General features: G+C 58.6%; 2 protein-coding genes across 5 annotated transcripts in view; one reads left to right on the plus strand and one right to left on the minus strand.

Moving 5' to 3' along the window:
- Positions 1–2,408: 2,408 nt before the first annotated feature.
- Positions 2,409–9,240, minus strand: LOC128069591 (uncharacterized). Its single transcript, XM_052662726.1, has 5 exons — positions 9,027–9,240; positions 5,010–5,212; positions 3,376–3,469; positions 3,057–3,248; positions 2,409–2,806 (listed from the first exon to the last, which is right to left on the minus strand). Exons 1-5 carry the CDS (start codon positions 9,238–9,240, stop codon positions 2,409–2,411), a joined length of 1,101 nt encoding a protein of 366 aa, XP_052518686.1.
- Positions 9,241–10,330: 1,090 nt separating this feature from the next.
- The window catches only part of BCOR (BCL6 corepressor), a 42,343-nt gene continuing 28,047 nt past the window's right edge, over positions 10,331–24,626 (plus strand). For all 4 annotated transcript variants that reach the window (XM_052663197.1, XM_052663200.1, XM_052663198.1 and 1 more), the window contains exon 1: positions 10,331–10,490. The gene's annotated coding sequence lies outside the window, so the exon portion shown is untranslated. The remainder of the gene's footprint in view (positions 10,491–24,626) is intronic.

Genomic DNA, 24,626 nt, shown 5'->3' on the forward strand with positions numbered 1-24,626 from the left:
CCGCTCCGACAACCGAGGGCTCCACACAGACACATCAATAAGGATTTCGCCTCCCGCGTTCGAACGCACTGAAACACTTGTCCTATTTTTATGCAAATGACACCACACAAATAGATCTCGCAGGCCCCGGAGTGGGGCGAGAGGAGGAGGGGCGCCGTCGCCCCAGCCTGGGGGCTGTGAAGCGGGGAGGGAATGCCAAGCCCGCACCCCGGGACCCGCGCCGGCTCGGGCGCAGCGGGGCTGGTACTGGCCGGGCAGCCCGCCCCTCGCGCAGTGGCTCCCTGCCAGCGCCGCCAAGTCGGCCGCGTCCCCAGGCTGCCTGCAGAGGCGGATTAGGGAAGGAGCGAAGCGAGCCTGTGACTAATCGCGAGGCCTCGGACCGGAGCACCAAGGCCATGTGCGACTGACAGGATCGACACTAGCAGAGGACACGGCGACGCCTCGCTTAATTGCAGGCTTAAAAAATTGCCGCCTGAGCAGCTCCGGTGCGGAGCCACGGCGTGCGCTCTGGGCTAGGGAGCGCGCCGGGGGGGACCTGCGCTCTAGCCCCCAGGAGGGAGGTTTGGCGTCTCCTGGATCGAGGGATCTGACCCTCCCGTCCTTCCCCCATTCTGCAGGGTCCCCCCACCCCCATCCTGCTTGCGGACCGACTGTAGCTGAGCCGACCAGTGAAGTAAGATCCAGCTCCCAGGCCTAGGTTTCTGGCCCTTTCCCCCATGGGCCCCACGTTCCCCCTTCTCACCGTAGTTGGAGATGAGAGATTCCAACAAACCCTTAATGTAAAAACTACACACGTGAAACACTTTCTTCTCTTCCCTCCTCTTCCTTCTCCACCGGCTGATACAAAGCCCCGAATGACCAAAGGGAGGGAAAGGCAAGTCAGGGCTTCAAAGAGCGAGGTCACTGAGTGCCCCAAACTCAGGGCCCACAGACATGCACCCTAGGATCTTCACGCCTGGTCATTACGCCAGACGTCCTTCCTGGAGCGCTGAGGCCTCTCGGGGGAGAAGGGGGTAAGCGTCGGCAGGCAGACCGGCCTGTGTGTGAGAGGGGAGAGTGGAAGGCGGGGTGGTGGGGAACCCAGCGAGAGAAGTTTCCACCACGCTCTGGTCGGCTGCTGCCAAAATCCCCGGGCCCCTCCCTGCCCGCACCGCCTTCCGTTGCCACCACAAGTTTGGTTTAACGAGAAGTCGGGACAAAAGCAAACGTTTTCTATAGACCCCGAAAACAAAGGGGAAAGAGACGCGCGGGGCGGCCGAGAAGCGGCTGCTAGCGTAATGGTGCCGGGCGGACAGCAGAGCATTAGAACTGCAAAAGCCGCGCGGGCGGGAGGAAGTGCGAGGCGGGAGGCGGGAGCGCGGGGAGGGAGGGCGGGGGAGGGGCGCTGCGCCATGTTTCCGTGTCACCCGCCGAGTCGCCGGCGCTGGGCTCGGCCGCCGGCTCCCGCCTGCCTCCGTAACAGCAGAAAGCGTGCGATTAGCAGCCAGACAGGCGGGGACTCCGGGCCCGCGGGGCCGCCGCACACGCCGCCCGCGGCCCGGGCCCGCGCCCCCCCGCCCGCCGGGTAATCATCCTCCTCGCCGCAGCGCTGTGTGCACTCTCATTAGAGCAGGGAGGCTTTTCTCTGCGCACTCGCTCGGCTCCCGCTGGCAAAACAACGCCTTCCTCGGCCGGGCCCTGGGCCAGGAGCGCCGGGGAGGGCGGGACGGGGGAGGAGGGGTGAGGCAGGGCAAGCGGCGCAGGTCATCTCGGCTGCCCGATCTCCTCCGGGCCCGGGCACGGAGGAGATGGGGAGGGTCCATCGGCCCTCTCCACGCGGAGTGCCAAAGTCCGAACCCCGTATCAGTGCCGCCATGACCTACTCTGGTCCCCCGCTGGAGGCTAGAGTGAGGGCCGAGGGGAGATGAGTGTGTCTGGTTTGGAGAGCGGGGGCGGACACCGGAATGGCTCCCAAAACAGGTTTTGCCCCATCTGTCTTGCGAACGACCTCTTAAGGCCAGAAGCCGGATCCCACGGTTGGCGGCCTTTCGACCCTCAGGAAGACCCCAGTCCCCGAGCTTCGGGCCTGATTGCACAGAAAGGATGGGAGATGGGGGCGGCCGGGGCGCCGTTGCGCCTGGCCCTGAGCTTCAGAGCCCCATTTTCTCCTCCGCGATCTCTGCACACAACAGTAGGCAGCCTCTCCCGGCACCACGCGCCCAGCTGCAGGGCCCGGGAGCAGGTGTTCCTGCCCGGCCGGAGTGGCGGCTCCGCGCCCCTCCCGTCCCAGCTGCGGGGGGAGCCGCGCTGATGGTGGTAATAGAGAAAGGTCTCGCTGGACCGCGAGCAGGGTTCTCCGGGTTTAAATGGGGATGCTCCAGGGCGAGGACGGCCACCTGAGACCAGGAGGGATCGAAGGTGACGCGCGACTAGCCCTCGTCTGGAACAGCCCTGGGGGCCAGCGGAGGCCGCTCGGGGCGGCGCAAGGGCTTCCGGTCCCGGTGACTGCGGCGGCGGCGGCGGGGCGGCTGGGAAGTTCCCGGGGCGGCCGCGAGGAGCACCCTCCTCTGGCTGCCGCCGCCGCGCAGCTTTCGGAACGGCGCCCTAGGAACCTCTCTGCGTCTGGCAGCGCCGATCTCGGCCGGCGCGGGGATGGGGGCTGCGGGGTGGTCCAGACCGGGACCCGGGCAGGGCGGGGTAGGCGGGGGCCGGAGACCCCGCGGGAGCTGCGGCGCGCCTCCCTGCCCCCGCTCCTCGCCGCCGCCGCCGCTGATATGGCGGGCACGTGAAGCGCAGTTCGGCGCCTCGGCGCCAGCCAGGGAGCGGCCTGCCCCCGCCGGCTCAGCTTACCCGCGGGCCCAGGAACGCGGAACCGAGCCCAGCCGGGCCCCGCAGAGCCCGCGCCCCCGCCCCGCTGCCAGCTCGCCGCGGCCCCCGCACCCCCCTCCCCGCCCGCGCCCGGCCTTGGGGCCGCGCCAGACGGCTCGCCCGAGGGGAACTCAGGCTGACTAATGGGACGCGTGTGGGCCTTACGTGAGGCCCGGCTGTCAGCGGATGCCCGCTCGCTCGGCGCCTACGTCGCGGCCAGGCTTTTCGGGGAAGGACGAGAGGAGGGGTTTCCCCGCCCGGCGGTTTCGACTCCCCGGGGACTATCCGGCCGCGGCTAGCCCCGGGCTTTAGGTTGCGCCCAGAGGGGGCCGACTCAATGTGCGCCCAGCGCCGAGGTGCGAACCCGGGATGAGGGGTGAAGAGGTGGGATCTCGGGAGCTCTAAGCCGGAGGTGGGCGCAGAGGCTCATCAACTCGGCCTGGGGCGCCTGCCTTGATGTTTGCGATCTGGCCAGCGGCTGGGCTGGGGGAAATTTACAGGCCGCTCTGCAGGCCTGGAGTTCAATACCGAAACCTCCCTCAACAAAGTCTTCCGGAAACCCTTTGGTGAGATTTTTGTGCAAGAAAAGGATTTTATAAGGCTCCTCGAGAGTCCGGTTCGGCTGAGGGTTCTCAGGTTCCGAGGCTCATGACACCTTTTTCTTCCTTTACAGGGGCCTGTAAAAATCAGCAGAGTTTCTTATTATTTCGCATTAACAACCGCTTCGTGTTGACATAGTTATATGACCTTCCCAAATATAACTACCTGTTTAGTTTCAACACACCAGCGAGACGATGAAACACAAACACCGATCAGGAACTCAGAGAAGGAAAACCCGGCTGTGAGCTTGGGGTTGGAGGCAGGATAATTCCTGATCACGCATCCCTGGTTTTATGCAGCCTAATTACACTAGTAATCTTCCCCCCTACGAGAAAGCCTGAAACCCTGTAGTCGAGGTGCGACTTTTCCTGGGGAGTCCGGCGGATGAGGAGGGGGTTGCTGGTGTAGAGGAGGTGGGTTTTAAATGTCACTTCCAAATGAAAATGCTTTCCTTCAGCCTTTTTCTTTTCTTGATGCAGTTTTCGAAAGGAGCATTTTTGCGAGATAAGAAGTGACCGATCAAAATCGCTGAGGGGAGGTTGTAAGCAGCCGCTTTGCCTCAGCTTAGCCTTATCTTATCTTTCACACTTGCATGGCGGAAAAAAAATTGGCTTATCTTTATCCCCACCCCCTTCTCGCCTTAATTGCTAAAAAACACTGGTGTGTTAAACGGGGAGGAAGGAGGTCTCAGGATTGTCAGTGGAAAGGGTAGATTAAAAAAATGTGGACACTTTGGGGGAAGCCAGGGTAGCAGGGTTTATTCTTTCCCCCAGGCCTTTCTAGTACAACGCAGAAAAGGTCCAGTCCGGGTGGAAGTCTCGATGGCCAGATTTAAAAAAAAAAAAATCTGGGTATGGCCTTGGGTCGTGTGGCTTCTCTAGGCCTCGCTTTCTCCGCCCTGCGTTTACCAACCTCACCTTCCCTTCATCTCTCAAAAGCTAGTGGTGGGTCTCGGGTTGAAGCCTCTCATTCTGCCTTCGTTCCCCCCCTGCCTTTTCCTCCCCTCCACCCCGCACACATCCCCGTTTGGGGGAGGGGGATGCAAGGCTGGGACGCATGGCCTGCTGGAAATCATTAAAATATATGCGAGTGCCTGCAAACACACACTTTTAAATCATGGCGTTTCCCCTCCACGCTGGTACATTTAAACTCCAGAGCGAGCTAGATCTCCTCCCTCTCAGTCGTTTGTCTGTGTCACCGACAGGCCGCTAATGGCCGGGCTTCCAGGCGCTGTGCATTATGCATTAGCCTCCTCCGAGCGCCGCACACAGAAGGTTCTGTCAGGCCTCGCAACACAAACCACCCAGCACCCCCACCCCACCCCCGCACTCGCGGCCGGGGGCTGTGCGGTGGCCAAAGTGCTGGAGACTCTGGGATGCAGGCGGGGGGGGGGGGCGGGCGCTCATCGAGGGCGAAGGCCGAGCCGAGTGGACCCGGAGGGGGAATCGGGGAGGGGTGGGGGAAGTGCCGCGGATTAGACCGTTTGGAATCCCCCTCCCTGCGCTAGCCCCAAGTTTTGTTCCTGGCTGACCTTCCCTAGGCAGCTGCCCCGCTCCACTCACCTCGGTGCCCGACTTTGTGGGGGCCCAGAGGTACTTAGGGACAGGCCAGCGCCGCGTTTCCATCTGCTGGGCCGTACTCCCTTCCGGCCCCGAGCGAGGGGCTGGCGGAGCCTTCCGGATCCCTCCAGTCCCCGGGGTGCTATCCGCGAAAGGGTTCGGGGTGGTGCGTGTCAGCGGAGTCCCGCGGCCGCCGTGGAGGGAAGCTGCCGAGAAAACGTCTCGGGCCGAAAGCCGCCTTGCAGGGTCTGCGAGCGAAGAGTTGGTGTTCTCTGCCCCCTCTCCCCGCGGTTCCCACTCACTGCCCCCGGCTGGGTAAAATATGAGCTGGAGGGACCGCTAAATAAGCAGCCAGGACCGGTCCTGGCGTCCGAGTTTATTTACAGGAGCATCTAGCCCAGCTCGGCGGCTTTCAGGTCTCTTAAGCCGGAACCAGGTGGGACGCAAGACGAGGCCTCCCCAAGGCGCCAACACCCATCTACTCAGAAAGCCCCTCAATGTCAATGGTAGTTCACCCACCCGTGCCTGGTCAGAGCCTGAAATCGAGCCCAGACCAGAAATTTTGAGAGGCAGTTGCTGCTACCATGTTGGGGCTGCCTTCTGGACCCTCCTCCTCCGGAGGCCCAAAAACCCTTCAAAGAATAGAGCAGCCATCTTCAACCTGGAGACTCCTAAGTCTAGCAGACTCCTACCAGGGAAGGCAGCTACCTTTAGATGTTCCCAGTTAACTGAAATCCCTGGGACAAAGATGCCTTTTGCTTGAGGGATGGACCAGTGGATCTTCTAAGTGGCACCCGTGGTAAGCCCAGGGTTCTTTTACAAAGTGACCAGGAAAGACTGTTCCTGGGGGTGTTTGTGTATTTTTAAAAATACTTAAAGTAGCTCACAGTATATAAAATAAAAATACAGTCTCTCTAATCACCCCAATCCCACCCATTTCAGTACCCAGCATCACAGAAGAGAACAGCTGCTGAAGAGCCCCATTGGGGCCTATAAAGCTTTATAATTTAGTCCTCACATGTATGTTACAAACAAATCCCACACATCATGCTGGGATCCCACGGTCCCCCAAACTCCAGGTAGGACCCTCACTATGGGATGCATGGCCTTTCCCCTAGGGCTTGGGCAATGAATGAAGGTGTGGAAGAGGACCTGGCCGGCCTTACACAATCAACCTGTCAGGAAAAGGGCGACCAGGCTCCAGGCCTGCTCCTCGAAGCGCCAACCTGCTTGTCCAGTTGCAGACGCTGGATAGAATGGGCAGCAGGAGAGTGCCCGAGAGCGATAGGTTCTAACTGGGAGGCCCTTCCCAGGGAACCAGCGGCAGGTGGGAGGGGGTGGCCCCTGCAGCTCAGTTGAAGCACCTCGCCTTTCTGTGCTTATTTCTTTATTTCTCCGCTCGCTGCCTTTGCGGCCTCCCCTCCCTTGAGCTCACTCGCTGGCTCTCTCCCGCCACCGCCTCCTCCTCTGCTTTCATTGAAATCCTCCCCTTGCTGAGTGCCGAGTGTAGCAGCCTGACCCCCAGGTCAGCTCCCAAGGGACTCCTGGGAGGGCAGGGGAGGGAGGGAGCATGAAGAGGCCCGCACACGCTGTAGGCTCCGAAGTGTCCCCAGCTCCCAGAGCCCCTTCCTGAGTAGGGGTACAAGATGGGACTGCTGCTTCTCCCTGGAACAATGCCAATGAATCGGGCCAATAGGTGTAAGCTCCCTACTCCTCCTCCACCTTAGAGCACTTCAGGAAAAATCTCACCTTTTAATTCCCAGTGAGTCATGAATCCCCTCTCCCTCACACATACATTCATACCTCTTAGGATTCCCTTAATAAGATATTTTAAAAATCCCACAGTTGGAAATGTATCCCTCAGAAATGGAAGAGAAACCCTTTAATCCCACCAACTTGCACAAAGATACCATGGAGGCAAGACTCCTTAAAAAGCGTGTGTGTGTGTGTGTGTGTGTGTGTGTGCTGCAAATTACGTCAAAGGCAAATTTACTGGTCTGTTTGTCTCCAGCATCAAATTTCTCCCACCGTCAGCCCTTCTCTGGCCCCTTTGCATTTACAGCACTGCCCCCCTCCCCAATTCATTTTTAACTCTAGGACTTTTAAAGGTAGACAAACAGGCCCCTTTGTCAGCAGCCCCAAGAGGCCACAGGACTCAGAGAGGCTGCAGGCTCCGGGTTTTCACTTGGTTCCTGGATTTTCCAAAAGTTCTGGATGGTTACATGCAACTTTTAACTCTGGGAAAGGCCCCTGCCTGGGGGGGAGAGTTGGGGAAGCATGGGAAGAGGAGAGAAGGTGGCCGGGCAAGGGGCCAAGGTCTCTGCGGCAGCCTAACTGAGCCGGAAGAGGCTGGCACGGCTCCGAACTCGCCCAGGCCAGCTCTCCCGCGAGGCCCACAGTGGCGCAGCGGCCTCCTTGCCTCCTTGTGGCCTCTGAACCGCATTCAGAGAGTTTCCCCACAAATACCCAACTTCAGCCTTCCTGGTTATTTTAGACTTGTTTTGAATAAAAGGAGTCGCTTCAAAAAGAAATGTTGCTACAACACACAACCAGAGGCCTTTTCTCCAGCTGTGTCTGTAACTTGCATGCGTTCAGTCTAATAACTTTTAATGTCTGGCCCTAAAATGTCTTTATAAAAAATAGCTTTACAGCATAATAGTCCAGGTGTCTTTCTGCTTGTTACCAGAGATTAAAAAAATGTGTGGGTTCGCTTTCAGAGACATCCACCTCCAGAAAGACGGGGAAGAAAAAGGCATACGTTCTATCATGCAGGCGCGAGTCCTGGAAGCGGTGGCGGCCCCGCAGGGCTGGGGACTGCTCACTGGGGCACTTGCCTGCCCGTCTTTTGCATCAGTTGTTTTAAGCAGCTCTGGAGCATGAAGATTTAATTCTGCCCGAAGTTTCAGGTTTCAAACGGTAGAGATGTTTCACTTCTGCTTTGAAAAGAGCTGTTTTTATAACTATACTGAGAACTAAAACAGAATAAATAAAATCGCACCTAACACCAATCCTACAGTCAGGATTAAGTCTAATTTTTTTTAAAGGGATCTACTAGCTAGAGCTGATTTTGGCCTTGACCTTGACTTAGTAATCAACTTGAGATGCTTTTGATTATTTTTGGTATGGAGACACTCCAGGATATTTTAAAACTTTACGTGTGGATTTACAAGCCACCTCCATTTCAGATTGATGTTCTCATCGAGCTTGCACCATCTTGTCCTTAGGCAGAAAGAGACTCCCCCCACCTTCAGCATAAAAAGACCCTATCCATTAACCGAATGGGGTCACCTATTGCGGTGACGTCCCGGCCCGCGGTCTGGGTGCGGTTAGGCCGGAACACCCCTCCCCCCACTCCCATCCCTTCCCGCCTGCTTCTCGAACTGGGGCTTCTTAGCTCGCCCTGGAGGCTCTGCGCTCCGGGGAGGCCGGAACCTCGCCTCTCCGCTTCCCCCTCTCGCCTGCCTGCCCCCACCCTACCCACCACCCCCGCCCGCGCGCCCAGCGCCGCGCCGGGTGCGCTGGAGAAGCTCAATACGTGTCAATTGAATTGAACTGCTTCGGGCGCAGGCTGTACGCTGCCGCCGAGCTCCGATCTGCACGACGTTACCGAGTGGAAATTTATGGAGCGAACGGTGTAAGCCAAAAGTTGCTCCTTGCCAAGGAAAATAAAACGCGGGAGATAATCTCCCGAGGCAGGGGTGAGGGGCCAGGACAGACCCTCCAATCATCTGAGATGCAGACTGTGAAATGCACGAGAACGGGGAGAAATTCTGGCGAATCTCCGCTCCCCTACCGCCCCCACCCCCGCCTCCTGGTGCCCCACGGGCTGCCTCCTCCGTCCCCCGCCTCTCCAGACAATTCCCACAATCGAAACGTCCGGGGAACTCGGGCACAGAGTTCGGGCGGAACGGCCACCGTTGCTCAAGGTGGCGTCTAAAGGTAATTCTTGACACCGAAATGGGAAGGGGCTCCTCCGGGAGGAAGGGGCGATCCAAGGTGGGGATGGGCACCGACGCGCACCCGCCAGGCTCCACTGGGTCTCGGAGGGGACGCGCGACCGGGAGAGCGCAGAGCTGGTGGCGAGAGGAGGCAGCGGCGGCTGCCGCTGGGGTTTGACAGCTTTGGCTGAGCGGAGTGCGAGGCGCTTTATGGTAATTGCGGTCCTCCACTGGCCTTCTGGGTAGCGAGGGGAGTCTCGGCGCGCGGCTGGCAGAGCCGCCCCCGCCGCCCCCATCCCCTCGGCTTAGGATCTGCCGGCCGCGCCGCCGCCGCCGCCGCCGCCCGAGTCGGTCTCTGGTTCGCCCAGGACGCGCGCCCGGGCGGGGTGTGCGCAGCCAACTCGGTCCGAGCGGCGGAGGGGAGGGCAAGGGGCGCGGGGGGCGCCACCCAAGTGGTCTAGGGTTCGGACCCAGAGAAGCGAAACGCTCCGAGGATCGATGACGGCTGGGGAAACTCGGGCAAACCTTTCCTGGGGAATCACCCCTTCGAAACCCCACCGCCGAGGCGCCGCAGCGGAGGGTGAGCGGAGGCTGGGGGAGCTCAAACTTGCGAGAGCTGGAGGCGGCGGCGGGCGGGCGGGCGGCTGTCGCCCGAGCGCTGCGCCTGCGGGGGGAGGGGAGGCGGCTGCTGGGAGGGAGGGAGGGAGGGAGGGAGGGCGAGCGAGAGGGCGGAGGGAGGGGGAGGAGGAAGAGGAGGGAACCAGGGAGGGGGGACGCGTTGGGATCGCGGCGTGCGGCGGCAGACGGAGCCCAGGCTCCCAGCGGCAAGGTGAGCAGAGCTACGCTCCTCGCTGAACGCGGACGGAGCTCGGCGGCTGCGGGGGAGACGCGCCGGAGCCGCGACCGAGAGCGGGAACGAGGCGGCGGCGGAGGGGGAGCCCGTGAGCCGCCGGGCGGAGAGCCCAAGCCGCGCTGTCGCCGCGCAGGGACGACTTGGCCAACACACTCACACACACACACACACCCAGCCCGAGCGGGCGCTCGCGGCGAACCGTCAACATGGCGCTGGGGCTCCTGCCCGAGTGCGGGCGGCAGCGGCGGCGGCGCGGGAGCTGCTGAGCCCGACCGAGCCCGGCCCAGCCGCCGGAGCCCCGAGGATCGCGCGGGGTTGTCGCCACCTGCCCGGAGGCTTTGAGCCCGCCCCGCCCCGCCCCGCCCCCACCCGGCCCAGAGCCCACCCCTCGGCGGGGCCGACCCCGAGGGCAGCCGGCTGGCAGCAGACGGCGAGGGAGGCGAGCGAGCGCGGCGCCGCGAGCGGGCTGCGGGCAGCCGGGGACGGCAAACTTTGCTGCTCGCCGCGCTTCCCCGGCCCGGCTCCTTCTTCCGTCGCCAACGTCGCCACCCCACTTTCCTCCAACCCCGCACACCAGTTCCCATCCACCCCATCGCCCCTTGCTCCTCCTCGCCGCCTCGACTCTGCTCCGGGGAAAAACTTCAAAGCGCCGGATCGCAGGCTCTCTGCTTACTCCCCGGCCGGGGATTTCAGGTCAGTGCCCGGAACACCTTTCCCCGGGGGAGGCGGCGGGCTGCAGTCGGCCCCCTCCCTCGGGGCCCCCACTCGCGGCGGGTGGCTTCTTTTGACTCTCGCGTACCCCCTCGAAGCTTGCGCCTCGCGCTTCACTTTGGCTGCTTTGCTCGCTTTCATTTTTATTTCCTAGCTATAAGTTATTAAAAATGCAGCCAACCTAAGCGGCTCCAAGTGGGCTCCGGGGAGGGAGGGGGCGCGGCGTGGGGGGGCTGCTGCCTCCCGGGGGGCTGGGAGGAGAGCGGGGAGTTCGCAGAGTGGAAGTTTGCAGCCAGTGTGTGCCTGTGTGCGCGGGAGCGCGGTCGTCGCTGAGCGCCGCGAGTCGGGCGCGGGGGGGCGGGGGGGGAGCTGGGCTGGAAGCTGGGAAGCTCGGCTCGGCGTTAGCTCGCTAGCAGGAAGGGGAGGGCGGCGGGTTCCCGTCTGCTTTCTTTTTCGACTCGGGAAAGAACTGTAAAAACCCCCAGCCGCCGCTGCCTCGTCTTGCCTCTCCGGGGGCCGCTCGTTCCTGCTCGTGGAACGACGGCGTGTGCGTGCGCAGGGTGTGTGGCGGGCGCCCCGGGCCGAGCCGAGCTCGACCTGCTGCCGCCGCCGCCGCGCAACTCGGGAGGGGAGTCCCGGGTGTTTTTTTTTTGGGGGGGGGGGCTTGCTCCAAAGCGCGAATCACGTGGATTAAAAATATATATACTAGGAAATCGAGCAGAGCGAGGGGTTCCGACTCGGCCCGTCCACCCGCCCGCCAGGTCAGACGCTTTGTTTTGTAAATGTTCTTTTAAAATTTTAATCTGCGACCCTGGTCCACCCCCACCCTCCTCGCGACGTCGTAGGGTTGGTTTCAAGTTGTGAGTCCCCAGGGGCGGGGGTAGATCGTGCGGGGGCGGCGGCGGGAAGGGAGGGCGAGGGGGTGGGGGCTAGACCTGGGCAGCTACGAGTCTGGTGGGAAGCCCTGTAGGGCGTGTGCAAGTCTGTGGCCGGAGGAAGTTGGTCCCGCTCGGAGGGCGTGCGGCGCGGAGGCTGAGGGCGAAGAGGAACTTGCGCACACGGCGCGATCCTCCGCCGAGGCGAGGAGGGAGAGGCGCCTCCGCGCCGCGGGGCCCGCGCTCGGAGCAGGCGGGCGGCTGCGCTGCAGAGCCTCCGCCAACTCGGGGGCTCGGGGTGGCGGCGACGTGCGCCGGCTGTTTACCAAGCAAGCCCTGGGGCGCCGTGTGCGGAGTAGGGCGGCTCGAGGCACCCGTGGTCCCGGTGGGCTTCCCGCCGCCTGTACTCTCGAGTGGGCACGTCCCCCAGTCCCTGAGACGGCTGAGCCTGGCTTCGTGTAGGCCGAGGCCGGACGAGGCTTAATTTGCTGTTAATGAATCTTTCCCAGAAAGTCCGCGATCTTCAGCTAGTGAGTGCCCGCGCGCGAGAACGCGCGCCGCCGGCGTCTGAAGGGTGGGGGTTGGGGAATGGAAGAGCGGAGGAAGGGGGAGGGTTATGTGTATTTAAAAACAAACCTTAAAAAGAAACCAGCGCGCTTCAAATAGGTATCCGTAGAGCCTCCTGTGTCTAGACTAGACTGCTCTGGGTTTTAGCTTTTTTTTTTTTTTTTCTTTTTTTGAGATTAGGCCAGAGATGGGGTAGTGCTGTTTGGTTCTAGGGGTAGCCTCCTGGAGAAAAATCTTTTAAATGACTTGGGAATAAAAAAGCGGAGGAAATGGCCCACCCCAGAAGGTGGTGGGTGGTGAACGCAGACAGACTTGAGTATTCCTAGCCATCAGACACTTCCTGTGGCACTGGAAACGGACACCGCGGGCCGAAATCAATCCTTACGAGGTGTTGGAACAGAATTGCTTGTGTGGAAGGCATTTTAAGTGTCGGCCTCCGAGACTCCTGTATGTGGACACTTGGAGAATACGTTTGCATAGCGACCCTTCCCACTCCACCCCCGATCTGTTGTCTGGGCTTTGCAGTTCTCGTGTTTATTTGGGCCATGATTTCACCGCGTGGAGGAAGGGTGGAGATGGTGGTGATTAATTTGCCGTCCAGGTTTAATCCGAGGCCGGCCTTAAGTATGCGGGTTGACGCCGCCACTCACCGGGATTGCCTGAAGTAGTGAGGGGAGTGCGCGGGGTTCGGGCGCCAGGCACTCGGCGGGCAGGCCGGGGCTGGGGCTTGGATGGCCCCAGCGCTGTCCTTTGAGGCGCTGTCACCAGTAGGTGAGTGAGAGTTAATTAGGAAGTGTTCTCCGGATCAATGGGCCGCACAGCTCATTAGCGATTCTCTCCAGCTCTTTGCAGGGCCGGCCGGGCCTCTGCCTCCCACACAGGCCGGGGCCCCGCGGCCGGGGCTGCGGGGAGCGCCACTGGGAAATGGGGAAGGACTGGCGGCGAGGGACGGCGGGGAGGCGAGTGTAACTTCGCCGGCGGCGTATTGCGTGCGGTGCCCCGAGGCCCCGCGCAGCCCGCTTTTTCTTCCTGCTCTCGGTCGCCTCGACTGTGTCTTTAACTCGCTCCCGCTCGCGTCGCTGCCTGGCTGCTCCTCCCCGCCTCCCTCGCCTATCTCTTGTTCTCTAAGCACGACGCCTGTGCTCCCCGCCCAGTTTGGGATTAGACAAGATAAAAATAGGGCTGCCCAGCGCGCAGAGCTGTGACTGTGTCCCGGCAGCCGGGCTGGCGGGAGCGCTGGGGGCCGGGGCGGCCGCGCGGTGCGCTCGGGGCAGCCCGCGCCCGGAGGCTCCCAACCCCACCCCGCCGCCGGTGCGGTCACGCTCCAGGGTTCGGTCCGCCGGGAAGCCGTGCGGGCAGGGGGTACCCGGGCAGGGTCTCGGCGCTCTCGCGGGTGTTGTTGGTGTGCCTGTGATAGATCGGTCTAGACAGGCATGCAGGCTCCCTCCCGGCTGAAGGACGGAAGGGGGGGGCGGGCCTTGGAGGCGGCGGCAGACTCCCGTGAGCCGCGAGTGAGCGAGCCACCCTGCGGGCCCAGCGACCAAGGGTGAAGGGAAGGCTGCGAGGATTTCTCTTAACCCTTTAAAGGCAAAGGGGAGAGTGGGGGTGGGGAGTCTAATAGAAATTCCTGGAGGCAAAGTAGCCTCTAGGTTGGAGGGGGCGGGAGTCTGGACCCAAGGTTTGTCTTTTTCTGTTCTGTGTTTGCACGCTGACATCCTGGTGCATCCGGCTCGATTCTTCGACGAACCAGACGCAGCTGCTAGGTGATCTAATTTGACCCGGTACTTCTTAATGGGGGAGGTGTGAACACACACAATGGGCTCCTCTCACTTAAGGAAGTGAGTTTGGGAGATGAATAGGTTAGATCTCAGTGTTCCCAGCGGCCCGGTGTGGAAAGGTCTGCTCAGAGCTCTAGTGGGGTGGGGCCTCTGACGGAAACTGCTGCCGACCCAAGCCTGAAATGCTCGGCCCTTGTGTGCAGGTATGCATGGGAGAGAGCAAAAGGGTCCTCGAGTTGTCTGTGTAGAGATACACTTTTAACCATGAACTTGTGGAGAGTTCAGATCAGATATGTTCAGGGAGACAGCGTCCAAACAGGAATTGGACAGTGATGTGTACAATGTATATATGGACACATACAAGGGACTCAACATTGGTCGAAAATTTTAATACAACTCTTGAAGGCATTGGTCTAGCTTTTGCAGAGGTAGACAATTGGTGGGTAGGTTACTCTATATAAAAATGAATCATTAGTCACACTCCTCTCCTTTCCCCTTCCTCTCCCTTTTAGGGATTGTAATCTTAGTGGAATCCTCTAGCTACGTTTAAACTACAAACCAACATTGGTCTGGTCTGGGAATGAACCACATTATAGGCAAAGCAAGAATGTAAGTCGTGGGGAGAGGTGTATGTGTTAGACAGGAATGCACAGATTAAGATGTGTGCCTGAATGACATGTGCTGAGACAAATCAAGACACTTGGGCTCCGATGCCCACACAGAACAAGAGATACAGAAGAGATAAAGAACTGGCCAAGAGGAATGTAAACATGGATATGCAAATACTGAGACGTAGAGCTAGATAGATTCTAGGAGAGAAAAATCCCAGACTTTGTTGAGCTGGAAACTGGGGCAGAATTTCTGTAAGTTCGTTCCAGAGACAAAAGCCCATTTAAAGGTGTGAAGAGGGTCACTTGGAAACACAAAAAGCATTCATATGCACACATCCACGCTTAGATACACAGGCTGAATGACAAAAACTCCTCAATGCCTGATGGAGACTTTCCTGCCCAGGGAGACCGACCAGGGCACGGAAATGTGCACCACACAACCACATTCACACGCTCATTTACGTGAGTGTGTCTTTGGCTAGAGGGAAACTGAGGGCAGAGGCTAAGGTTGGATGGTCATCAGTCACTAAGATTGCTTCTGGTTATAGTTTCTTCCTGGCTAGAGTGGGGAAGAAGGTATGTCTTGACCAGGTTGGAGGGTTTCTAAAAGATTTTTGAGTTCTTGACCTAGAGAGGATGGATGGTGGAGGAAGACGAGGAGTAAGCGTTCCACTCCTGGCTGGGGAGGAAGGGATGCTGTGCTGCTCTAGGTCCTGTTTGCTAAGGTTGGTGCACAGGGTCTAGTGAACCGAAAGAAGTGCGAAGTTCGGCCTCTGGGCGAAATCAAGGGGAGGTATGCTTTTTTTTTTTTCTCTTTTCCTGGAGGAGACCGTGCGGGGACGGCCTGCTTGGTAGGGAGGATTAGCAGGCGCCTCTGTGACCCCAGACGTGCACGTAAACTAGGCTTGGGTTTGGTTTGCCCGCGGCGTCGATTTGCCGCGGTCCCTCTTTGTCTGAGCCCAGCCGGGAATTCCAGCTTTTATGGGGAAGACCGCACTCGGGTGGAGCCCGCGCTGGGTCGGGCGGGGCAGGGCTGGGCCGCGGGGCTGGGAGGGAGGCTCGCCGGCCGCCGAGCCGCCCGAACCCCTTCATGGTCCTGGGGAGTGCCCAGCGGCCTCGATCAAGCCACCTCGGTGGTTTCCTCGAGGGTGCCGGGCTCGGCCGACTCGGCACGGCGGGGCAGGGGGCGCGCGGGTACACTTGGGCCGCCGCGCCGCCCCCCTCCCCACGGGTCCCACCCCTCCCCCGCCAGTCCGAGGCCGAAAGGAGCTCTGAAGGCCCTTTGTTAGGCTCCAGGGTCACACCCGTGGCCCGGGGGCCGCGCCGGGGCGGGAGGGCCTTGCTCTCCGCGAGTAGGTACGTTCTCCTGGCTCGGAGGTTTCCAGCCGTCTGCTCACACGGTTCGGGCCTGGCGGTGCCTCGCCCAGTTTGGGGAGGGGAGGTCGAGGCCCGCCCAGCCCGCCCGGGCTGCTTCGCCCGAAAGTCCGGCTGGCAAGATTCCGTCTGTTTGCAAGGCTGGCTGCGCTGCCGGGGCCTAGGTGGTGGCGCCCGCTTGAGTAACAGCCGGGGTAGGAGTGGAAGGTCTCCTCACGCATCCCGCGGGGCGGCCCAGCCTCCTGTGTCTCGAGCACTTGGTCGGGGACGTCTACCAAACCCCGGCCCAGGACCGACGGCTTAGGCTGGTTTCCCCCCATGTGTTTCTCCGCAAGGGGTAGCCGACTTTTTGTTGGATGAGAATTAAAGAATGAGCTTTTCCCGCAACGTTTTGGTAGAAGGCCCCCTTTCCCATTACAGGCTCATTTCCACCTGCCCCCAGTCGAGGATCTTGGAAATTGGGGGGGGGGGAGCCCCCGCACTTAGTTATTCCTTAGAGCCAAGTCTCCCCGCCAGCCATTGCCCCTCAGCACCCACGGGCTCCTGCGCCCCGTGATTAGCGGGGAAGTCCGCTAGGAGAAGATCCTGACAGCATAAAATATAATTTGTGATCTAAAAGACAGTTTCCAGTATAATCTCATTATGCACCACAGACTCCCGGTGTTATTTTGTGGAAGGCGGACAATGATCAATTTACATTGACCCGGGGCTGGGCGAGCTTTTAGATGGTAATTGCCATATTGATTTGCATGCAAAAAGGAGACCTGCTAAAATTAAAGACCGGAAGCTAAATTAAACTAAATTTATTGTCTAGGTGCAAACCGGAGAAACTACTGGGGGGATGGGGGTGAGTCAGGTCAGGGTGCCAGGAGCAGACCAGGTGAGAAGCTTTGGAACCTCAGAGGGTTGGGAGCTGTCTTTGCCCTGGTGATTTCAAAATGTGAGGAGGGGGCTTGTTTAGGGTATGGGGACCCAGCGGGGGAAAAAGTTATAAACCGGCACTACTGCATTGAAGGCACTAGGGTCTTTTAATGCTAATAGTAACTGCTGGGGGGGAGAGAGGTTTATAGGGCTATAGGGGTCTTCTTGAACCGTTTCCGGCACCCCTCATTTCTATTGTTCTACCTGAGCGCTCACAGCCATGCCCAAGGACACGCAAAATTCTTGGCATCTGAAGCGTTAAAAATTTTTGTAAAGGCAGGCCTTTAACCTACCCCCTGCCCCCCAGCCTTCAGGTCTTTAAGAGAGAACTAGAGTAGGGGGCGGCTCTGCGTCCGCGCGCCACGCCGCGAGCAGGCTCGGACCGTTGGAGGCTGCGGGACTTCCTCCCTGGACCAGCCCCAGACTCGGCCCGACGCCGATATCTTCCGGAAGCTTTTTCCAGGTGCCCCAAGTGGCGGGGGTCGGGGATGGTCTGCCGGGGCCGGGGGTCGTCTCCCTGGAGGCTGGAAGGGCCTACACGGAGAAGGTGGAGGAGGGAAGGTAGGGGCTGGAAATCCTACCCCAATTGGCAGTTATCGCCAAGGCCGGAAAGTTTAAAAAAGAGAGAAAGCCACTGGCCGGGAGCCAGGGCCGGCCGGGCCGCCGGGGCGTGTTCGGCTGGCTAGAGGGGTGAGGACCCGGCGCCGCCATCGCCTCGATCCCTCCCGTGGCCGAGGCTCTGGCCCGCCCCAGGGGCTCCTGGAGCCATTTCGCACATCCGGAGCCTCGGCCTCTGGAAGAGACACCCGCCCGTGGCCTCGATCCCGCCCGTGGCCGGGAAGCCACAGGGGCGGCTGATTGTCCGGCGTTCCTGCGTGTTCACCTTCCCACCGAGCCGAGCTGGAGACGGCCCTTGGTCCTGAAGCCGGCCGCATCTGTGGCAACGGGTGTAGAGAGTTCCCGGAGGTTCTGAAAGCCCGGGACAGACCCGGAAATTGAGGATGGGGTGGGAAGGGGATGCTTAACGCTGACACTGCACTTCTGGGATGAGAAGTTGGGCAATGAAAAGATAACCCCAGCTGCCAGCTGGGACTTGGGACTTGGCCACTTCCCCCTCAATTCCCTCCCCAGCCCACTTTGGTACTCGGGTCCCTAGGAAAGGTACGTGTAGGTACTCTTTCCAAAGGGCTTTTGCCCTACCTAGATAACTTGATTTATTGCTCCATGTGGCAAAACTAGGGTGGCAAGCCTAGTTCTAGTTCCAGGTGTCAGCACTTTAGCGCCCATTTTCTGCTGCCTGTTCTGGTCTGGAGGAGGAGAGTGTAGAGTCTTGTGGGGATCCCTGGCCTCACACTGGGGTGTTCCAGTGCCGGGTGATGTGTAGGATGTCAGTGGAAAGACTTCATATGGACCGAGTGATTTCTCGGTGTAGGAGAAACTAGGGTGCAGGCTCCTGGTAGACTGAGTTTCCTAGTTGCTGATCTGTGTTGGAGTAAAAGGGCCGAGAAAGCTTCCCGAACTTCTTGGTAATTCCAGATGGCACAGTTTGACCAATACTTGGCTCCTCTCCGCAACTCCAGGACTGAGTTTGACCGTGGCCCATTTTTACTAGCTGTGTGACCTTGGGGGCAAGTTATTTATGGCCTCTGAGCCTCAGTAAGTTTCTTCATTTGTAAGACTGGGAATAATTATCCACCTTTAGGATCAAAGAAGATTACTGGGCACATAGTAGGCCCTGAGGATTAGTAATTGCTTTGAATGACTGGTCAGGTTCCTATAGGTTGCTTCTCCATTTCCTCCTGCCCCTGAGGACACCGCACCCCCCCCCCCCCACCCGCCCACCTGCTTAGGCCTAGCTTGGAGAGGACCAACCTGCAGGTTAAGCTTTCCTCCAAGGGTGTTCCTGAGGCTTTTTCTCCAGGTCTGCCTTGGTGGGTTCCTCTTTCCCTTTGTTACAGTTCTTTACATTCTGGGCTTTAAAGGATTCCATATGAAAAGGCTGGGTTTTTTTTTCTTACCCCCCCCCTCGCCAGAGTGGGATCATTTTTATGGTTAGGAATTGATTCCAGAACCAGTATCTAGGTGCTCTTTGGCTAGTCCTCCCCTCATTCTTTTGGGGGAGGGAACAGCAGCAGCTGGACGAGAGACCTGGTGGGAAGAGGTGAGAGGGTCTGGCCGCTGTAGAGGCCAGAGGTGCTGTGGTTTGTTTGATAGGGATTAAGTCCGGATGTTATGAGGTCTCAGTGTGGTTTTCAATAAAGTCTGCCAGGGATTGCTTCTTTTATATCGATATGTATTTAAAAAAATTACTAGCATGAGAAGAAAACCAGACCTGTATGGATCCAGGCCGGTAGTAAGCTACTGTGATCAGGTTTCCTACTCGACTCCCAGAGGGGAAGTCAGCATTTGATTGAAGCTACACTTGGTTCTTGACTCTCTGGGGATGCCTGCTCTGAAACAGGAGCCCTCCCTTTCTCTCCCCTACCCCCACCCCCCTTTTCCCTTCTTCCCCTAAAAGCCTTTGTGCTGAAAGAGCTTCAGTAGGCATGAATCCCTGGTCCCTCTCTAAAGAATGCCTCCCAGCCTTTGCTGACATTGTTTTGCGAACAGTGGGTTTTACCAGGCCAGCAGTTTTCCCCCCATCTTAGCTCACTATTTTAGAGGTTAGAGTATGGCCAGGATGTGCCCAACTGCAGTGCTTTCCAGAGTGTGTAGCCAGGACCTTGCCTGTAATTCTGAAGACACCTTAACCTTTACCCTAGGTGCGCCGCCCCCCCCCCCTCGCCCCCGTGGAGGGGGTAGGTGGTGAAGGTGGGGAGAGCAAGGCCAGGGGATTGTTGTGGAGGGTCTGTTTGTTTTCTCCAGCCTCGGGCTGAGGGGTGGAGTGGGGCGAGTCAGTCCGTTCCAGCCTTGGGTCTGATTTAAAACTTGGTTTAATTGGAGAAACTCTTAGGCATTTAACAGTTCTGTACAAAGGCAAACTTGAAATAGCTCTAGGCCTACGTCATTTAAGAAAGAATAAATGAAGTACAGAAATGTCCAAACTATGTAAATCCTAGAGTTGTCTGCCCTCCCATAAACACATGACAAGTGCCAAGGCATTTCCAGTCAAAACACCCATGGAACCAGCAGCCTCCATCCTTTGTATTTATTATTTTATTAACAGCATTTTACACAGCATTTAACAAGCACAGCCTGCCTGCTTTCCACCGCGACTCTCAGCGGACTGAGGGGTGGAAAACAGATGAGGGTGGTGAGGAGTGGGCTCTAGACGGGCAGGGACAAAAGGAGCATTTGGGGTTCCTTTCGTCTGGCCCCAAAGAGAAGACAAAGTCATGCTTTGGAGGAGGAAAGTTGGGCAGATGTGGTGTGTCTATTCTGCACTTTGATTCCAGGTGTGAGGCCGGGTCTGCCCTCCCAGTACGCTGCCCATCAGTTATTGGTGCTTTTCAGAGACTAAGTATTTGTATGCTATCCTTATTCTATATCCTGGAAGAAAGTTTATAACGAAAAGTAATGCCTTTCTTAAGTCATAAAATGAGCCTTGTATGATTATTTAATTAAAATCTATTTAAGGACCGATTAGGCGTGTAATTTGCGCTAATAATGACGATTATGGAAATGTTCGACTTAACCAAAAATCATAAAGGAGACATTCTGATCAGTGGGGCGACCAGTCAGGATTCAGGGACTTGGACAGTTTTCCAGAAACACAAGGGGGCTGTGAGCTGCAGACGGGGCCAAGCTGCGTTTCCTCTGGGACACGGTAGAGAGGGCTGCAGGACCCCAGGCTGGCCCACGCTTTGCTGAGCAGAGTCTGGGAGTCTGAACAACCTTTATTCCCTGCGGAGGAGATGGGGGAGGGGGGGCTGCCCCGAGCCACTAGCTGGAGGAGGAAACTCAGGAGAGAGAGGCGATGAACCCCACCGAACTCTGCTCGAAATGGCTGTGTTCTCTTGCTTTAACAATCAGCAGCGACACACGCAGCACTGCCTTGGCCAGCCTGGGCTGGAGCCCGGAGGGGTTGGGGGGAGGGGGGGGTCCCTTGTTCCGGAGAAACCTGCCAGCTGCTGGGCTTGGTGCGAAGGCAGCGAAGGCAGACACAATACTGCTGTTGTTGGTTTGATCTCTAACTGTGGATTGTTAGTCTGGCTTTAACTATGTGGTAAGGGGGGAATGTGAAGGCTGTTTACAGCGAGTGCAAATAATGTGACAGCTGTTGGTGCACGGGCAGCGCTGTGCCTCCCCGGCGCTCACACAAAGCGCGCACTATGCAGGCCCACGGAGAGCCGCAGAGGTGGCCGCCACTTGCTGGCCGGGGCGTCCTCCGAAGCAAAGCGAGACAACCCTTGGCGGCGGCGCCCCTTTCCCACCCCGCGGACACATGGCCCTCTGGCTCCCGGAACCTGGGTGGACAGGCGCGCTGGTTGGTGTTTTGTGGTTTAGGGAACTTGTTAGGCAGAGGTGGCAGGAGAAGGCCCGAAGGGTCATGAGTGTCAGCTGTCTGGAGGGGTTGCCTGGGGCCTGGGGCCTCAGTGGCTTGTGACCAGGTTGTTAAGATTTGGGAAAATAACTTTCCGCCCTAAAGCAAGCCTGTTGGAAAGAATGTATTATTAACTGAAGGCTTTCTGGAAATTGCAGAGGCTCTGAAGGCCGTTGTTCTTCCTCTGAAATGGCCCTGTTATTCAGACAAGTTTGAGAGACAGGCGGTTGCTGTGTTTTATGCACTGGGCTCTGTTTCCTGGATTGGCAACATCAGTGTGTAGGTTCAGGACCCAAAGCTTTGGATTACCCACGTCCCTTTGCCTTCCCGTGTTTTTTTTAAGAGTGCACTTGCCTCTAAGCTGTAGGATGCCACTGTCTTCAGGTCAGCCCACAGCGCCACCCACTCTGTGACTTAATCAACTAGATAGATGCCCACAGCCACAGGCCTTCTCTGAGTTCCTGGTCCTCTGCCAGGCAGTGCAGGGAGGCGCCAGGGTGGGAGGCAGAACAGTTGGTGGGTGGCGGCCATCCCCCCGCCCCCCGCACTCCCCCCACCAGGGGCCAGTCCTGGAGCCCAAGCTGGCAAGGGGCATGGATGGTCAGGAGGCAGGGCCTGCCCCTGGGCTGTCCTGGGGCCAGCTGAGTGTAAAAACCGCTCCCCCCCCCCACCCCAGCCTCAAGTTTGAAGCCTTCGGGGCTCTCTGGAGGATCATTCAGAGCTGACTTAATTCTATATCCTGACCTTCTGTGTGACTTGGCCCCCTGGGTGTACAGCTTTCAGGATATCTGCAAATGATGATTTCATCCCCCCTCCCACCTCAAACCTTACCCCCCCCACCCACTCCCCGCCTGGAGTTATAATGTGGACTTCTACATCTAGTTGGGTTCCCTAGTGGGGAGCTGGGAGATACTTCTGGAATGATACATGAACTTCGGTGCCAGTTCTATAAATTGGTCTCTTTTTATGACGTGTGCCATTTTCTGTAGGAATGTTGCTTGCAAAACGAGTTTCGCCTTGGAGGAAAGGCGGAAAGATAAACAAGCCTGCAACGCCAAAACACTGGCAGTCTTTCCCTCCTTCCAGCTCTCTTAAAGCAGCCGGGCTGTATTTCCAGGATTAGACTCGAGCTTGTGAGGAGGGACTCTGGTTGGCTTTTTTTTTTTCCCCAAGCAAATGCAAATTAGAGAAAAATAATTTTCTTTCAACGATATGCAATGTATTAGTCACTTGTTATCGTGCTCCGAGGCAGGCCTCATTTGCGCGTCTGCCAGCTCGCTCACATCTGCTCGGCGCTGTTCGGGGCATTTTAACCTTGGCGGTGTCGTGTCTAGTCCCACGGATCAAGGAGGAGTAATTAAGCTCTGAACAGCTACAAAAATTCACGGGCCCCCACGTCTACTGCAGTTTTCCCACAGCTTTGTTTGGGGTGTTCTGGTTCCAAGATTGAGTAGCAGACATGGGGTTCCTATTGTTCCTTGTTAAGAAAGTGGGAGACCCTGTCCTCCCCTGACCCTCATCCCCAGTCTTCCCAGGACTCCCAGGCGGTACACAATCAGCAGGGAATCCGGGTGCAGACTGCAGGACCCTGTGTTTTCTGCATCTTTTATTTGTAAAAAGTTCCTTTGTGCTTCCTGTGTGTACTAATGATAGCTGCTGTTAATAGCCTTATGGATCCGTTCTTCTGCATTTGCCTCCAGGTTGGGGGAGACTCCAGCTGGGAACCCAGCCCTGTAGGGACCCCACCGGAGGGGGTGTGGGGCGGGGGAGGGGTGTGGGTTGGCAGAAGGAGAGGAATAAGGATGATTGATTGCGTTCAGCCTAGGTTTCCTGTCCTGGGCTGCTGCCTCCTGTGGGGGGACACCCGCTTCCAAGTGGGGCCCCCCCTTGCATACACACATGGTTGTTGTGTGTGGCACCACCGTGAAAGAAAGTGAAAGGGACAAAAAGCCAAGGCATGGCGTCAGGGGAGAAGGGGAAGTTCCGCAAGCCGATGGGGGGGGGGGGGCATGGCTCTGCTGTGTGGGAAAGGGAGTGTGTGGCGGGCAGCACTCCTGGTTTGGCAGCAGCTCTCCAGGTTGATCCTTGCTGGTGCCCTCCCCTCTCCTCAAGCCCCAAGCCCCCTTTTACAGTTGGCTACACTTGGCTTGCATCTTTCAATCAGGGGAGATGGGGGGGAAGCATCCATGGAGTGCAACACTCCAGACTGGCCAAAGGGAGCCCAGGACGATGGCCGCAGGGGTCTCCAGTGCCCGGTCCCCTGGTGAGCTCCACCGCACATTCTGGGTTCTCCGTGTGCCCACCCAAAGTTGCTTTTTGTCGAGATTCAGTGGCAGGCGCCTGGGAAAGGGAGAGCCCAGAGATGCGCACAGGCGAGGTGTGAAGCGGGGTCTCGGAGGGCTAGTGGAGAGAGGTGGAGTTCCTGGAAGGTCGGGCGGGGGCCGAGGGCGGGGATGTGTGCTGGCCACTGCCCCGCGCGGGGACCTGGCAGAGGAGCTGCGAGGAGCCCGCAGTCGTACGGGGTGTGTGTGTGCGGTGGGAGAGAAAATCCCTTTGTTGCCAACCGATCGGGGCAAGACGCGGGAGGGTGCGCCCCTCCCCCACCACCCGCCGCCGCCGCTGCTGGCTAAGTTCACTCCTTATTGCCCCGAGTAGCTCTATCCCCAGTGCCCTGGGGGAAGGTGGGGAAGGTGCTGGGTGCTGCAGGTCAGGGCCTGCCGCGAGTTTCTCGTTCTCCCTACCCCCTACTCCCCAGTGCTAGCCCTCAGCAGTGCTGTCTGTTACAAATGCAAAACCTGGGGCAGGAGTGGGGATGCCCCGGGAGGCTTTCAGGGAGGCTTGCAGGGTGCACCGAGAGATAACACCTTGGCAGGCAGATCACGCCTCCCATTCCCCCTCAGCCCAACTTCAGCACCCCTGTACAGGCTGGAGGACCCAGCCAGCGACCTCCTTCCACCATACCCTTGGAAACCTGCAACCTTCCCCTGACCTGGGAGGCATCCTTGGTGTTCCCCTTTCCCCACTGTTACACACACTGGGGAAAATAGCCCAGGAGGACTCACCCCAATGCCTCACACCCTGGACCACTTTTTCTCAGCTCCCACATCCAAGCAGCCCCCCATCCTAAAATAGAAAGTCGTTCACCCCTCCCTTCCTTGACACCCATAGAGAAGTGCCTGTGGGTGACTCAGTCTGGGCTTGGAGCAGCCTCAGGAGGGGCTCCTGTTCTGCAAGCTTCCATGAAAGCCACTTGCCCTGCTGAAGGTCACCCCTCCCTGGCCCCTCTGTGTCCCTTCCTCAGTCTCCCCACTGCCATAAAGGAACCACGCAGCCATTCTGGGGGTTTGTTATATAGTATGTTTAGTGGAGTTAGATGCTGCTTAATGGCGTTAGACGGGGCCTGCACCAGCTATTGCCAGGCAGAACTCAAGTCCTGAGTGCAGTTTAATCCTCTGGAAAACAGGGTGCCAAATATTTACAGATGAGGGCACCGAGGCTGAAGAGGTTCA

The sequence above is a fragment of the Budorcas taxicolor genome, chromosome X (assembly GCF_023091745.1).
Source record: "Budorcas taxicolor isolate Tak-1 chromosome X, Takin1.1, whole genome shotgun sequence".
Lineage (NCBI taxonomy): Eukaryota > Metazoa > Chordata > Mammalia > Artiodactyla > Bovidae > Budorcas > Budorcas taxicolor.